Source organism: Lissotriton vulgaris, chromosome 8 (genome assembly GCF_964263255.1).
Source record: "Lissotriton vulgaris chromosome 8, aLisVul1.2, whole genome shotgun sequence".
Classification (NCBI taxonomy): domain Eukaryota; kingdom Metazoa; phylum Chordata; class Amphibia; order Caudata; family Salamandridae; genus Lissotriton; species Lissotriton vulgaris.
Genome location: NC_141696.1, coordinates 31400115 through 31415938, shown reverse-complemented (window position 1 = coordinate 31415938; position 15824 = coordinate 31400115). Strand labels below are relative to the sequence as shown.

Below are 15824 nucleotides of genomic sequence, written 5' to 3'. Positions count from 1 at the left end.
CGAGCCAAGTCCTACCGCTTAGTGAACAACCAAGTCTTGAGTTTGCGGCGGAAGGCTGGCTCAGATTCGCAAAACCTAAGGTCAAGGGGGAGGCTGTTCCAGAGCTTGGCGGCAGTGATGGTGAAAGATCTGCCGCCAGTCCGAGAAAGCTTGAATCTAGGAACTATCAGCAGACGAACGTTGTTGGATCTGAGATGTCTAACTGAAACAGAGATTTTGAGACGTTTTCTCAGATATAGCGGGCCAATTCCATGAATAGCCCGAAATGTCAGGGTCAGAATTTTGAAGTCGATGCGTCGTAAAATGGGGAGCCAGTGAAGCTCTTCTCGGTAGGCTCTGACTGAAGTGCGGGCAAGGATATTACCAATGAGCCGGGCCGCCGCGTTTTGAACTATTTGCAGGCGGTCAATGAGGTAAAGGGGGGCACCTGCATATAGACTGTTAGCATAGTCTAGATGGGTGGTGATAAGAACATGGACCACAGTTTTACGTGAAGAATGAGGGAGGAAGGGGAGGATTTTCCTGATCATGCGTAATTTGGAGAAACAAGCCCCAACCACTTTGTTGACTTGAGCACTTCCAGACAAGGAGTTGTCAAAGGTGAAGCCAAGGTTACGAGCTGCCTGCACGGGAGTGGGAGGGGGATTCAAGATGGTAGGCCACCAAAGGATTGCAGGGGGGGGGGATTTCTTGCTGAAAAAAAATAATGCAACTACACTGAATGCCACAAAATTGCTAAGTATATATTTCCATAGCACACCTTGCCACATAATGCCACTACACAAATCCACTCCACACCACACAACTCCACTCCACACAATTACACAACTAACTTATTCAATCCAACCCACATAGTTGCACTACACACAACATACATACATTCCATAACACATAAGTAAAATACATTGCCATTTACAATGCCAATAGCTTCAACAAAAAGAAATGAGAGACTGATTGCATTTCCAACGCGTGTTCACAATTTACCATGAATTTCATTTGCAACCCCCACAATGCACCTAAACTTTAGAGAAGATGCTAATTATATTTATTTAATTTTTGTTTTCCTATCAGATGAGCCCTGGTGTTCCTCTCAGTACTTAACACAATAATATAACACTTGGGTATAAATATACACCCCAGCAGTCCAGCACTGGAGCACAGGATGGCAAACACCTCCACGGCCACCATGTACTTCCCCCTTGTGCTCATATACGCTGGGATGAAGGAGATCCACACACTGACAAACACCAGCATACTGAAGGTGATCAGCTTGGCCTCGTTGAACCTTCCAGGCAGATTCCTTGAGAGAAAAGCCACTATAAAGCTGACTGTGGCCAGGAGGCCCAGGTATCCCAGCATGCAGTAGAAGAAGATGGTGTCTCCTTCATTACACTCCAAAATGATCTTCTCATTATAAAATGTCATATTCATTTCTGAAAATGGTGGAGAGGTGGATATCCACACAATACAGATGAGAATTTGTACTAATGAGCAAAAACAAATGATCATAAATGGTGTCTTTGATCCGAGCCATTTCCTTGCTCGGCTACCTGGATTTGTTGCCTTAAAGGCTAGAACAACAATAATGGTTTTTGCAAGAACAGCAGAAACACTGACTGAAAACACTACCCCAAAGACAGTCTGTCGCAACATGCAGGTGAGTCTCCTGGGTCGGCCGATGAAGATGAAGGAGCAGAGGATGCAGAGCATTAGAGTGTTTAGGAGCAGGTAACTGAGTCCACGGTTGTTGGCTTTGACAATGGGAGTGCTTCGGTACTTGATGAAGACACACAGGGTGGAAGCAGTAAGGAAGATCATTGTTGAGGCAGAGATGGCAAGTGTTAGACCCAGGGCTTCCTCAAATGTTAAGAACTCAATCACCTTTTGAATGCATCTATCCTGTCTTGCATTGGGCCATTCAGTTTCAAGACATTTTGCACATTTCACTGCATCTGGAATACAAATTCAGTAGTTACATACATTTTGGGAGATTTACTTTTTATTTTTTAAGGGGAACATGAACAGGCATATTAAACAAAAGCATCAAAAACACAATATATTTTTCCGTTATGTTTCATGCAAAATTCATATGGCCGGGTTGCCCGCCACCCCCTCCCAACACCAATTCCCAATGGGAGTAGACAGACACAGGTTTGAACTTTTGGAAGGCGGGGGGGGAGTTACCCCCCCGGCCGTATTTATTAAAATATGAAACAAAATTTAAAACATTAAATAAAAGTTTCATGAATTATGTACAATTTTACATTTATTACATTTCGATGAAGAGATGTTCTTTGGCTAACCTTAACAGATCTCTAATACAAAGGTTTCCTAGCCGAGTCTAGCATCCTGAAAATGCATACATTCTAATTAAAATTGTACATCCTAGCATTAAGGGCCAACGGCAAGGTCTTAACCGGTGTCAGATCCCTACTACCAAAATCCCGCCCTCAGGGTGTGAGTGGCGCATGCGCAGAGGACTTTACCCTCATTGCCACCTGTAACTTCCCTTGTCGTGGGGGCCCCCTTTTCACTCAACGCCATCTTAAAGGTCGTCCGAGTTCCCGTGTGAGGTATCTGTAGGAAGGACAGCGTGGACTCCCCCCATCCCACACTCTCTATCTGCCGTCGCGGATATCCGGCCCCCGGGAAATTCGTAGGAGGGGCATGTAGCCGCCTCCCCCCTGGGAGGGGCCTATGGCCGTCTCCCCCTAGGCGACCCATCCTTAGTGGGTGCCGCCTCCCCGTGAAAGGTGCCAATGGCCGCCTCCCCCCGGGCGCTCCCATCCATTCTGGGTGGCGCCCCCCTCTAGGGACCTTGAAATTACTGCTCACCGATCATGACCTTAACGCCACAGGCCGGATAGTTGACCAACTATGCGGCCCCCCCAATTCTCCTAAAGGTCATGCTTCCTCAAACCCCTTAGCCATGCTATGAAGTCTCCTATGAGTAAATCATTTCCCTCCCTGGACAGGTGAACCCCATCATTCAGATACATGTGATCACCCCGAATACACCCGTGAGGAATGCTATGCAACTGCGCTGAGCGAAACAATTTCCCTATTTAATTGTGTACCCTTTTCACAGAGCGGTTCAACGCTGACACTGAAATGCCCCCCCGCCAACTCTTCCTGGGGATAATGTGGGACCAGGCAATCGTGCACCCCGGGAGTTTCTTAGCCAACCAGCTAACTGCTGGTTGTTCTAATAACACTCGTCTTCCCAGCTTCACTAAGTCATTGCCTCCCAGGTGTACTATGACTACAGATGGCGGTGGCCTTTGCCGCCCTAAAAGACCCTCGAAGAACGATTGAAATTGGTAAAACAGAGCCCGCCCTTCCCATGGAAGGTCACTCTGTACCCGTATTCCCCAGATGCGTGAATCGTGTCACCTGCCTTGAATACGTCCCCGGCGCGCCTCACATATGAGTGGCCCACGACCCATACCACTCTTTCCCCAGTCGGTGATCCTCGACCGCTGGTCTCCTGGTGCTGGGTCGACTTCCAATTCCGCCCCGCGTGACAGGCTCGCGAAACTGTAATCCAAACCAAAATCGCACGGGTCCATGCCCGCGGCAGCGATTCACAGTGGTAACACCCTCTGAAACTGAAACCTCGTCAGTGGGGTGCCATCCTTGTGCCTCAGCAAGCTCCCCCCCATGTAGCCGTCCTCAATGCCAAGTATTCCTCTACGCATTTTATCGGACAAGTGGGGGACCCTTGTGCGCGCTGCACGATAACACTATCACCCATGGCTCCCTGGTCAGTCTTGGACCTGGCTATCGAGATTACCATCGAATCACCCCTTATTTGGATGTGATCCCTGCCCAGGCCTCCCTCTATATCCTTCTTGTTCCTTGCGGCCAGTTCGCTCAGCCGCATAGCCCCATGGAATGCCAAGGCGAAAGCTGCCCGGAACAGAACTGCTTTGTAAAGGGAGGAGCACGTCTCATCTAGCTTCGCTAAAAGTAGAGACAATCTATCTAAACCAATTGGGCGCCTCGTATCCTGCTTGCGACCCTCGAGGCGTTGCCAGCCGCGGAGTGCCTTCCTAACCAAAAAGGAATCTGTCGGGTCTCTTATGCCATGCACCTGCGCCATGAACGAAATGGCCGCCCTATGTCTATTGGCCGTTGCCGCTGATCGGCCTCCTCTGTGCAGCGCAACCAGGAACCCCAGGAAGGAGTCCTCCTGACCCCAGCTCTGTCTCCCTGATGCCCCAAAAATGTGCAGTAGGAACGAAACGCTCCTTCGTATGCCTTCCTTGTTCTGGGCGCTAAGCTGGCTGCCACAAGGTCTTGTAATCCGGGGCACCGATTAGCCATAGTGCTTCAGGGAACGGTGCCGCCACTAGGTCCGCTGTGGGTAAATAGCCCCTGAAAGCCTGCATGTGTGAACGAGAGAGTGCATCAGCTGCATAATTCAGTACACCTGGCACATGCTTTGCCCTGAACTGTACATTCAATCTCATGCAACGTAATACGATTTCTTTCAATAATTTCAAGATCCACTTGCAGCGGGATGCCTGCTGGTTAATGCACTCAACCACAGTCATATTATCAGACCAAAACACCACCGAGCGGTCCCTGAAGTCATCTGGCCATGCCATCAGAGCAACCCAAATGGGGAATAGCTCCAAGAACCCAATGTTGCCTGTCAGACCGCTGGAGTGCCACCACGTCGGCCATACTTGCGCCGACCATCGGTTACCAAAAATGGCGCCAAATCCCACGCTCCCAGCTAGGTCAGTCCACAAACCTAGTTCATCCGAAGATGCTGGCGGCTTGTTCCACACAACTCGACCGTTGAAGTCCGCCAGAAATGCCAACCAAATGCGCATATCCTGGCAAACCTCTGCCGACAGTCTCGTACGGTGGTGTCCCTCCTTGAGACCAACCATAGCTTGTGCAATAGAGCGTGAGAAGGGGCGGGCCATTGGTATCACCCTCAAGGCAAAGTTAAGCTGACCCACTGTTTGCTGTAACTGGTGAAGGGTCACTTTCTCCTTGCCCAGGCATTGTATCAGGGAAGCCCTAAATTTGGCCACCTTTTCCATCGGTAAATGGAAACATCCTTCCACCGAATCGAGCTCAATTCCCGGGAAACTCCAGTGAAGTAGATGGTCCGACCGTCTGTAATGGCAGAGTTTTTGGCTCTATTTAGCAGTGATATAGATCTTAGTCTTGCTCACATCTAGGATAGGTATTCTTAGCCTGTGTTGGCCCTTTTAAGCCCTTTCTTCCAGACCTAGAAGAGGATAGCTGCTTAATATGATGATAGATCCCTTATTCTTGACTCTAACCTGTCTATTGCCTATTGGCTTTGACATACTTGACACATTGGTATGGTTTATGTAGGTATTCTGGCAGAGCTAAGGGGCATTTCATCCCTTCCTTTCAGGCCTACAGGCCTAGAGCTAGAGGGACTCCATCTTGATGGAGCTGAGAGGCTTTTCAGGGTAAAGGTAAAGTTTATAGTTAAAGCTGTTTTTCACTTGGAGAGAACTGGTCTGGGCCAGCCCTTATCGGTAGGCTGTATTATTCTCTGTGTCAAAGACACCACAAAAGGCTGGCCAGCTGGGTGTGTGTCCTTGATGCGAAGTGGTGCAGAGATCTGGTGGGCGGCAGGCTGATGGCTGGAACTTTCCATGAGGAAACAGCATTCTATATCAGTGAAGTGCAGAGGCGGAGTCAGTCAGTCGTGTTGAGGTGGAGGAGTGGTAAGCAGTCGAGTGGAGTTGGAGAGAGAGAGGGTTCAAGCTGGAGAGAGCTGAGTTGAATAGTGAGCTGGAACTGAAGGAAGCAGTCAGAAGCAGTTACTTATCAGGAGGAGGTGTGAATAGCTGGAGTCTGAAGTAATGCTTTTTAGAAGAGACGGAGGAGAGATCGTGGACTAACCTGTGGGAGCAGCTGGAGGTATTTGGACATTGGTGGAGAGACAGAGTGAACAAGCTAGTGGAATGAAAAGCATTAGAGCGGCAGGAACCATTAGATTGAAGCTGGAAGGTGGAGACAGTTCGTGGGGGAGAGGAGTCCAGTGCAAAGTGATCAGCGCAGAGGTGTATCCAAGAGTGCAGGAGAGAGAGAGAGTCTGAGATGAGCCAAGGCACAGACGAGAGAGGAACCCAGATGACAGCTAGAGCAAGACTTCACACTCCCAAGGTGAATTCGTTCCTTAATCTTGTTCTTATTCCCTAAGCTATTGTATGTTTAATCCTTTTTCTTTCAGCGGTGTGTCAAAGTTACTGCTAGTTATAGAGACCCCATAGTTTTGTATATGTGTACTTTAATATTGTTCTAATAACACCCCCAGTTTGTAGTAAACTGAAATGCGCCTTGTATTCTTGTTCAATCCAGGTAAATGTATCTCCTAGGTGTTTAGTGTTTACATGAATTGATGAGTAACCCCAATCAGGTAAGTGGCGATCACATAAATAGGGAGCGAGTGGACCTATGTTGCCAAGAATAAGAGGTACATTATATTAATTGGCTAACTCCTAATATTGTAGTAGCAAGCCCTTAGTGAATAGGGAGAGAGAGACTTCCCCAACATATAACTGAAGGTTTTCATAGGAATGTGGTCGTCGTTGATATGCAGCGTTAGTGAGAACGCTGGGTTGGATTACCAGCGTGGATACCCACAGGATTGTGGCTTGTGTAAGTGAGAGCGTCAGGGGGGATACTGGCGTGTAGGTTTGCCGGATTGCGAACCGTTTGGAAATAAGGGAGAGCACTGGGGCTGCAGACCCACGTGTGTAGACGCACCGGATTGTGTGTCATATCTGCCCCAGGGTAGATTAGTCTGGGTCTTAGTGGCCGCGAGACTATAAGGTATATAAGTGTAGTGTAGGGTATGGATATCCTTAGTAATCAGTGAGTATTCTTAGTATCCCTATAGATTTAGTGGTGTTTCTGATAATATGAGCTTGTATATTGCGAGTTCCCCATCCTCAGGTAGGTACCCAGGTGCCTGGATAGATGGTCCTGAGGAGGGATGTGGTTATGTTCTGGCTGGGTTGAAGGGGTCCCTAGGGGCTGATCCCATCTAATCAGAAAATCCGGCCATTACATATGGCGTCTACGAACAGTTTACGAAGCCTGTGTGCCTGGCCATGTGCTTAGAGAGTTTCCCATGTGTTATGAGGGAGTGCCCTGAGCGCCAGTTCCATCTGGCGTAGATTGGCAGTTTATCTAGCCTGTGTGACCTATGGGCTTGAACAGTTGCAGCGTGAGGAGATTGCATTACATCATGGCATTTGGCTTATTCAGGGTGGAAGGAATGGTTTTCATCTTGGTGTTTAAACTGTCAGGGTTGAAGGATGGCATTACATGAGGGAGCCAGTTACATCTTTGTATTGGTCCTATTGTATATATGTGTGTAAAAACTGCTTTTAAATTGCCCGTTAAATTGCTTGCTGCATCTGCTTATGCTGTGCAATGTGAAATGTGTTCATTGTTATATGATCTGTGGAGTTCTTTGCATATAGCTCCTTGTAAATATGGCTTGTGAATAGCGCCATGTTAATGTGGCTTGTGAGGTGCATGTTCTTATGTTGATTTGCTGTGTTCCTTGTGCATTGCGCCTTGGATATGTTGTTTGTGAAGAGCTTGTCTTGTAAATATGGCTTGTGAATAGCGCCATGTGGTAATGGCTTGGACAGGGCATGTTATCATTACGTTTGGCAGGAGAGAGCTGGATCTCTCTCGGGTGCTTGGGGATAACGTTTTGAAAATGTGTGTACGTGTTATCTGTAAACGTGAAGAGATGTGCTCAGGACTTTCCCATGTATCCGCGGACATTGGGGAATGATTGTGCTTGTGCTGCCAAAGGGTTAATATCTTGAATTGAGATGGCAGTCTTTATTTTTAACATGCTGTTTAAACTTGCATGGTTATTTGACCTGACTCTAAAAGTCAGTGGATTATTTTAAGGATTTATGGTTTGATTTTGACTTTTATTGGTTTCTGGGTCTGCCTACGTGCTTTGGCAGCTTCTTGACGGAAAGGTAACATCTTGTGCTTTGGAATGCGTCTACGAATTTGTGTGGGTTTGCCTTGGAACTGATGACTTCATGTGTCTGACTCTTAGGGGTCGGTCGGTTATAAATCAACCAGTCGGATTGAGATAAGGGTTTGCACGGAGAGAGTAAATGTGCTTCTTAATATGCATCCACAGACGTGTGGAGAATTATTTTTGAATGCATGGTTTAAAATGTGTGAAATATTAGAAGATGGCCCAGTTGGTGTGCGCTTGCTACGGGGCTGTTTTCATTAATTATTTCTTTGAGGGTTTTCCATCTACAAAATGAATGTGCTGGCCGATGTTTTGCAGTGATCACAGGTTGAGAATAATCAATCTTGCCCGACAGTGCATGGTAACATGTGCTTTTAATTAGTGAAAGGCAACCGTGTGCTTTTAAAATAAATGTGTTCTCATTATTATTTTCCCAAATGCAAACTGAACCTTTTTTTTCTAATGTGACTGTATGCAGCAAAACCGGCATTGTTAAGTTAACCAACTCAGTTAGAAAATAAATGGCTGTTTGATAATATCTGAATGTGGCCCTTTTATTAGGTTGAATTGAAAAGTTTGCGCTATAAATTACGCTGTAATGCATAATGACATGCTGTCCCTGGTTGAACAAAATACAATGGTGAAATGTGTCTGCATTTTATGTTGTTTTAGAATTAATTCTCTTTCAACAGCTGACAGTATATATATATATTTTTTTTGGATGATAGTGTGTATAGTTAGGGTGGAGCAGAATATATTGTTAAAATATGATAACTATAACACACTACCATCTCCCTTACATTAGTTTAATTTGCATTTAGTTATAAGGCTCGCCTATGTATTTTGACAAGCTGTTGATGGAAAGGTAATACATTGCACGGTAAATGATATGTGCAGGGAAATATTAAACCCAATAGTCCATGATAATTCGTTTTTTCAAATGCAGAATGCATAATTTTGTGTGCAGAAGTAAGTTGCCCCTTTCTAAATAAGTGCCCATGTTTCAATTATCTTGCCTTTTAGCTGCATTAGTTAGACAAAAGTCTTTTTAGAAAGTGGAGCTTTTAAGTAGCAGTACATTGTAACAGAATTGTTTTTTTTTAAAATGCTAGCTTTCGTTAGTTAGAAAATCAAGCCTGGGAACAGTTTCCAAAGGAATTTGTTTGTCGACCTTGGCAGACCAGCTGGTTTGTGAAGACAGGTTTTTTCCTCTGCAGGCTCCGAACACGGCCTGTCTATGATTGGCCATAATCCAATTTTGTTCTGCGGACGGAATGTTTATGTAAGGGAGGGGTGAACTCGCTCTTCCTGGCTGTCGACGCAGTCAGCTTCATTGCCTACTGATAAGGGATTCTTGCAGACTCTTGGCCCTTGGAGTTAGTTAGATACAGTAGGCCTGGGCAGGCTTCCGTGATCAGGGAAAGGGAGGCTTGCAGCGCCCTGCTCCTGCTGTGAGATCACCACTTGGCAGTGTTTCAAATTGCTTCACACTGTAGCCTGGCTCCTGCGTATTCTGAAGGGAGGGGCTGTCTCACAGAGGATTAGGGTATGATTAGACCATTCTGAATGTCCTTAAAAATTAAATTTTGATAATGTTTTTAATTAATTAGGATATTTTCTTTTCAATAATGAAAGGCACCCGGGGTGCTTTTTAAATAGAAAATTTTATCATGCAAGATTAATGATACTTGTTTTCTTGTCCTAGGATTGCTGGGTTGTGGTGTTGGTGCGTGGGTCGCCCCCCCCCCCCCCACTTCCTTTCTTATTTTAGTTTTTTACTTTCATGTTTTTATGATAGTTTGTTATTTTTGGAAGATGGAACCAGACCAGACCAGACCGGAAGGGTGGTGGATGGCCGCATCGGAGGAAGTGTCCGGATACCGAAGATGCCGGGTGGTGACCTACACTGATGTCCCAAAATTGACATTGGACTCTTTTTTTTTTTTTGATAAAAAATATACTAAGACACTTTTTTTTTTAATTTGTGATTTCCTGCAAAAGGATTTTCTTATATAATTCCTTGGCCTGCATTGTTCCCATGTTTTTCTTTGCGACCACTACGGACAGGCCCCACTTTTAAATATATATATATGTCATCATGGTAAAACAGTATGAAGAGAAAAAGAAAAAAAAAGAATGGTGGTGCATACATGTGTTCCACAGTGTGAAGAAACTAGGTGTTATATATACACACCAGCTATCTTGTAGAAATGGGGTTGTTTTTATTTTTTCCTGTTATTACAATTTCACCTTCATTGATCAAAGGGTGGTGACCCTAGACTTTAGGTTGTCCTGGGAGGTGTGTCTTTTAGTATGATTATGTATTAATGTTTGCTCAGACCTTGAGAACCGTTTGTCATGTCTATATCTCAGATTTCACCAAAATGTTTCCTTAAATTGACCATAGTAGGTAGGCCTCATTTAGGCCCATTGTTATTTTCATTCCATAAACAAGCCCCTACACCATTAGATTTCATGAGTCATCATTAGCTTAAGTTGACCATAGTAGGTAGGCCTCATTTAGGCCCTTTGTTGTTTTTTTCATTAGAAGTTGAAACACATTTAGTTCTTAAGTTGTCCGAAGTAGGTAGGCCCCATTTAGGCCCCTTGCTGTTTTCATTCAATACATAAGTCCCTACATCACTAGACTTCACCAGTTATCACTAGAAGTTGAGGCACATTTAGTTTGAGGATGCTTTGGTTAGTTTCTTTTGTTATCAGATCCAATTTTAGATATGTTTCAGCATTCAAGTCAAGGGTGCTTTGATTTGTTTTCAGTTGGTTGATAGATTTGTATTCCCTACAATTGAGTTTCAGGTGGAATTTCCTTAAGTTGTCATTCTTTTTAGAGAGTCTTTTTGGTTTTTTGTTTGTTGATAGATTGTGTTGATGTTTGTTTATATGGATGTTGTTGTTAATAGATGTTCGCAAGATAAGGATCTAAGGATGGCATGTAATGGCAGAGTTTTTGGCTCTATTTAGCAGTGATATAGATCTTAGTCTTGCTCACATCTAGGATAGGTATTCTTAGCCTGTGTTGGCCCTTTTAAGCCCTTTCTTCCAGACCTAGAAGAGGATAGCTGCTTAATATGATGATAGATCCCTTATTCTTGACTCTAACCTGTCTATTGCCTATTGGCTTTAACATACTTGACACATTGGTATGGTTTATGTAGGTATTCTGGCAGAGCTAAGGGGCATTTCATCCCTTTCAGGCCTACAGGCCTAGAGCTAGAGGGACTCCATCTTGATGGAGCTGAGAGGCTTTTCAGGGTAAAGGTAAAGTTTATAGTTAAAGCTGTTTTTTACTTGGAGAGAACTGGTCTGGGCCAGCCCTTATCGGTAGGCTGTATTATTCTCTGTGTCGAAGACACCACAAAAGGCTGGCCAGCTGGGTGTGTGTCCTTGATGCGAAGTGGTGCAGAGATCTGGTGGGCGGCAGGCTGATGGCTGGAACTTTCCATGAGGAAACAGCATTCTATATCAGTGAAGTGCAGAGGCGGAGTCAGTCAGTCGTGTTGAGGTGGAGGAGTGGTAAGCAGTCGAGTGGAGTTGGCAGAGAGAGAGGGTTCAAGCTGGAGAGAGCTGAGTTGAATAGTGAGCTGGAACTGAAGGAAGCAGTCAGAAGCAGTTACTTATCAGGAGGAGGTGTGAATAGCTGGAGTCTGAAGTAATGCCTTTTAGAAGAGACGGAGGAGAGATCGTGGACTAACCTGTGGGAGCAGCTGGAGTTATTTGGACATTGGCGCAGAGACAGAGTGAACAAGCTAGTGGAATGAAAAGCATTAGAGCGGCAGGAACCATTAGATTGAAGCTGGAAGGTGGAGACAGTTCGTGGGGGAGAGGAGTCCAGTGCAAAGTGATCAGCGCAGAGGTGTATCCAAGAGTGCAGGAGAGAGAGAGAGTCTGAGATGAGCCAAGGCACAGACGAGAGAGGAACCCAGATGACAGCTAGAGCAAGACTTCACACTCCCAAGGTGAATTCGTTCCTTAATCTTGTTCTTATTCCCTAAGCTATTGTATGTTTAATCCTTTTCCTTTCAGCGGTGTGTCAAAGTTACTGCTAGTTATAGAGACCCCATAGTTTTGTATATGTGTACTTTAATATTGTTCTAATAAAACCCCCAGTTTGTAGTAAACTGAAATGCGCCTTGTATTCTTGTTCAATCCAGGTAAATGTATCTCCTAGGTGTTTAGTGTTTACATGAATGGATGAGTAACCCCAATCAGGGAAGTGGTGATCACATAAATAGGGAGCGAGTGGACCTATGATGCCAAGAATAAGAGGTACATTATATTAATTGGCTAACTCCTAATATTGTAGTAGCAAGCCCTTAGTGAATAGGGAGAGAGAGACTTCCCCAACATATAACTGAAGGTGTTCATAGGAATGTGGTCGTCGTTGATATGCGGCGTTAGTGAGAACGCTGGGTTGGATTACCAGCGTGGATACCCACAGGATTGTGGCTTGTGTAAGTGAGAGCGTCAGGGGGGATACTGGCGTGTAGGTTTGCCGGATTGCGAACCGTTTGGAAATAAGGGAGAGCACTGGGGCTGCAGACCCACGTGTGTAGATGCACCGGATTGTGTGTCATATCTGCCCCAGGGTAGATTAGTCTGGGTCTTAGTGGCCGCGAGACTATAAGGTATATAAGTGTAGTGTAGGGTATGGATATCCTTAGTAATCAGTGAGTATTCTTAGTATCCCTATAGATTTAGTGGTGTTTCTGATAATATGAGCTTGTATATTGCGAGTTCCCCATCCTCAGGTAGGTACCCAGGTGCCTGGATAGATGGTCCTGAGGAGGGATGTGGTTACGTTCTGGCTGGGTTGGAGGGGCCCCTAGGGGCTGATCCCATCTAATCAGAAAATCCGGCCATTACACCGTCTTACCTGGTGCCAGTGGGACTCCGAACTCCCGCATGAGGATGCAGAAGTCCCGTAGCGCCTGCGCACATTTCGTATCGCCGGCTGCACCCAAAAACAAGAAGTCATCTAGATAGTGCATCACATTCTTATGGCCCGTGGCCTCGGTGAATACCCAATCTAAAAAACAGCTGAACATTTCAAAATACGCACAAGAATTGGAGCAACCCATCGGCATGCATTTATCCATGTAATAACTCCCCTGAAATGCAAAACCTAGCAAGTGCTGATCCTGTGGGTGTACCGGGAGCAACCGGAATGCTGATTCGATGTCCGATTTCGCCATCAGCGCTCCGGGGCCCAGATGATTTAACATGGCCACCGCCTCATCGAACGATGCGAACCGCACTGAACAAACGTCTGGATCAATGGCTTCGTTCACTGAAGAACCCCTTGGGGCAGACAAGTTGTGAATGAGTCTAAATTCCCCAGGGTCTTTCTTCGGGACCACCCCTAACGGGGAACACACGAAATCCGCCACCGGCGGGCGATGAAAAGGCCCCGCCACCCGCCCCAAGCTGACTTCTTTTGAAATCTTCTTTGCAGCTATGCTTGGGTTGTGTTGGACAGATAACTGATTTTTACAAAAAGAGTCCCCCCGAAAATCCCCCGCCGGGATGTTGAAGCCATATAGGAATCACTTCCTCAACACCCCGGCGGATACATGATCAGGGTATTTGTTCAACCAAGGAGTCAGAGTCATGATATCGTGTAGGCAATCGGCTACAAAGTATCACCTCACTCTTGCTTAGACCCCCCTTTTCCTCCCGTTCCGCTGTTTTTAGATCTACAGCTACTCTCCGGGTGTGAGGAGTTCCCACAGCCCGCACACGCATGCCTGAACCTACATGTTCCCTGGGGCCTGTTACAGTTGCCTCTATTGAAGCCCCAACAAACCCCCCGCTTGCCGCCATTCCCGCCGGTCTTGGACTGATAGTCCCCACCGGCGCCCACTCGAAAGGGCACCGCAGGCTTTTGGCGAGCTGACCCCGACCCGCTCCCGCCCGGCGAGGACGTACCTGCCGCCCTAGGCAAGAGCTGCTTGTGCCATGACACCGAGTCGAGGCAATCCCAGGTCAAAGTAGCATCAAACTCTTTCGCTTTTCGGAATTTCATATTGTAACCTTTCCATTCATTCCCCTCATACAGGGTATAAAAATCCATATTCTTATTCTGATAACAGGTCAACTCGGTCATGATTTCAGGCTTCCGTTCCCCCATGACTGCCGTAAATATGGAAAAGGCCTTCACCCAATTTGCTACCGTCTCATCAACCCTGAATTCCGCCATCTTGGCGCGCCATACACTGGGGTGCCATAAATCTTTCTGGGATTTTGCATATTCCATCTCGCGATGGTCAGTCAATAATGAAAACATATTCACATATTTCTTCCCCCATATCAGTTCTTTTGTGGCCATAGGGATGTGCTGTGCCACCCTTTCGCGCCTTGAAGGTAATGAACCCTCCCCTGCCATTGGCAATGTGTGCTTACCAGGTTCGGCCGTTGTGTCTGCCGCCTTTTCCTGGCTAACCGCAGGTCCTCCCGGTGCCACCTGTGGGGGAACAAAAGGAACATTCACCGTCGCGGCCTCTCTCGACTGGCGCAATTGCTCGATTATTAGTCTAGCCTCCTCGGCCGTTTCCCCCGCGGCCACTGACCCCCCCGCTTTCTTCTTGAGCCATGGCAACACCGCTGCTAACTGGATGGCCAATTCGGGGGGCATCTCCTCATCGTTAACAGGAGTAATTACAACCAGGATCGGTAAACCTTTATCTGGGTTTGGTACCGGGTTGTCCGCCGGTGTGATGGGGGCGACTGGGGGTACCTCAGTGACCGGAACCTCCCCAGAAACCGCCCTCCTCTTAACACACTTCCCCCTACCCTCAGGGACGACTCCCGGCAAGGCCGGGCCTATTACCTTCTTAGGACGGCCTGAGTTGTTCTGGGCCGCTAACTGTTTCTTAACCTCAGCCAAACCTCGACCGATCGAGTCAACTTTTCCGAGCTTTCGGTCCATGCTCGCCATTCGGTTCGACAAATGGCGCAATACCTTCTCCATCTCGGAGCCCTTTCCTGCTTTCTTGCCGGCCATGGCTTTGAGTACTCTGCTCTAGTTGATCAACGAGGTCCTGGATCCTTCGTACTCCAAATAACTGAAAGAGAAACAACAAGATTACAAGTTCTCAAAATTGCCGCTTGTTCCGTCGAGGGCTCACGAGCAACGAGTTGGTGCAGCCTTCAGAGCACAGGAACAAGAGGACGCTTCTTCGGATTCCCGCTCTATTTATTCATCTGCGGGAGGGCGGGGACCCTCCTCCGGTACGCCTACTGGGTGTGGTCTTCCGTGCGGGTGTCTAGGACAACCCCTCCTGGGCGGGAAAGGGCGCGCCCCGGCTACGTCACTTCGGGCATACCAGCCGGGCCACGCCTCCTGCCCAAAATGGTTTGCCGGGGGGATCGGGGCACCCAACCATACGTTCGGGGGGACCGAGTGGTAGCCCCTTTCCAAACTTCTCATACTGAACATTGCTATTAATCTCCTTTGTATTTATCCACAGGTCCCCAGAATTATTTATTGTGCCTTGTTGATCTTCTGGTCATTAATAGCTCTCATATAAATCATAGGAAGGGGTGCCCTACGAGTACAGCCCATCTGGGGGGTACCAGCAAGTGAGTGATTTTTACCATAAAACTCTCAGGCTTCGGTAAATCCTGAAGGCATACTTCATCATAGATTTTTGATGATGGAATCTAATACTTTCACTGCAGGTTTCAACCTGATCGCTTTCAGGGCACACTTACAAATGTTCGAAGGGATCCTAGCAGTAAATAGTTAAAAGACTGTCTGAAGCGTACCAGAATATTGAATTGGCAGTATTAA

General features: G+C 46.7%; 1 protein-coding gene across 1 annotated transcript in view; it reads right to left on the bottom strand.

Moving 5' to 3' along the window:
* Window positions 1–1035: 1035 nt before the first annotated feature.
* The window catches only part of LOC147693308 (extracellular calcium-sensing receptor-like), a 76622-nt gene continuing 61833 nt past the window's right edge, over window positions 1036–15824 (bottom strand). Inside the window, exon 4 of the mRNA XM_086935919.1 lies at window positions 1036–1952. Coding sequence (XP_086792045.1) covers window positions 1036–1952 — 917 coding nt within the window. The remainder of the gene's footprint in view (window positions 1953–15824) is intronic.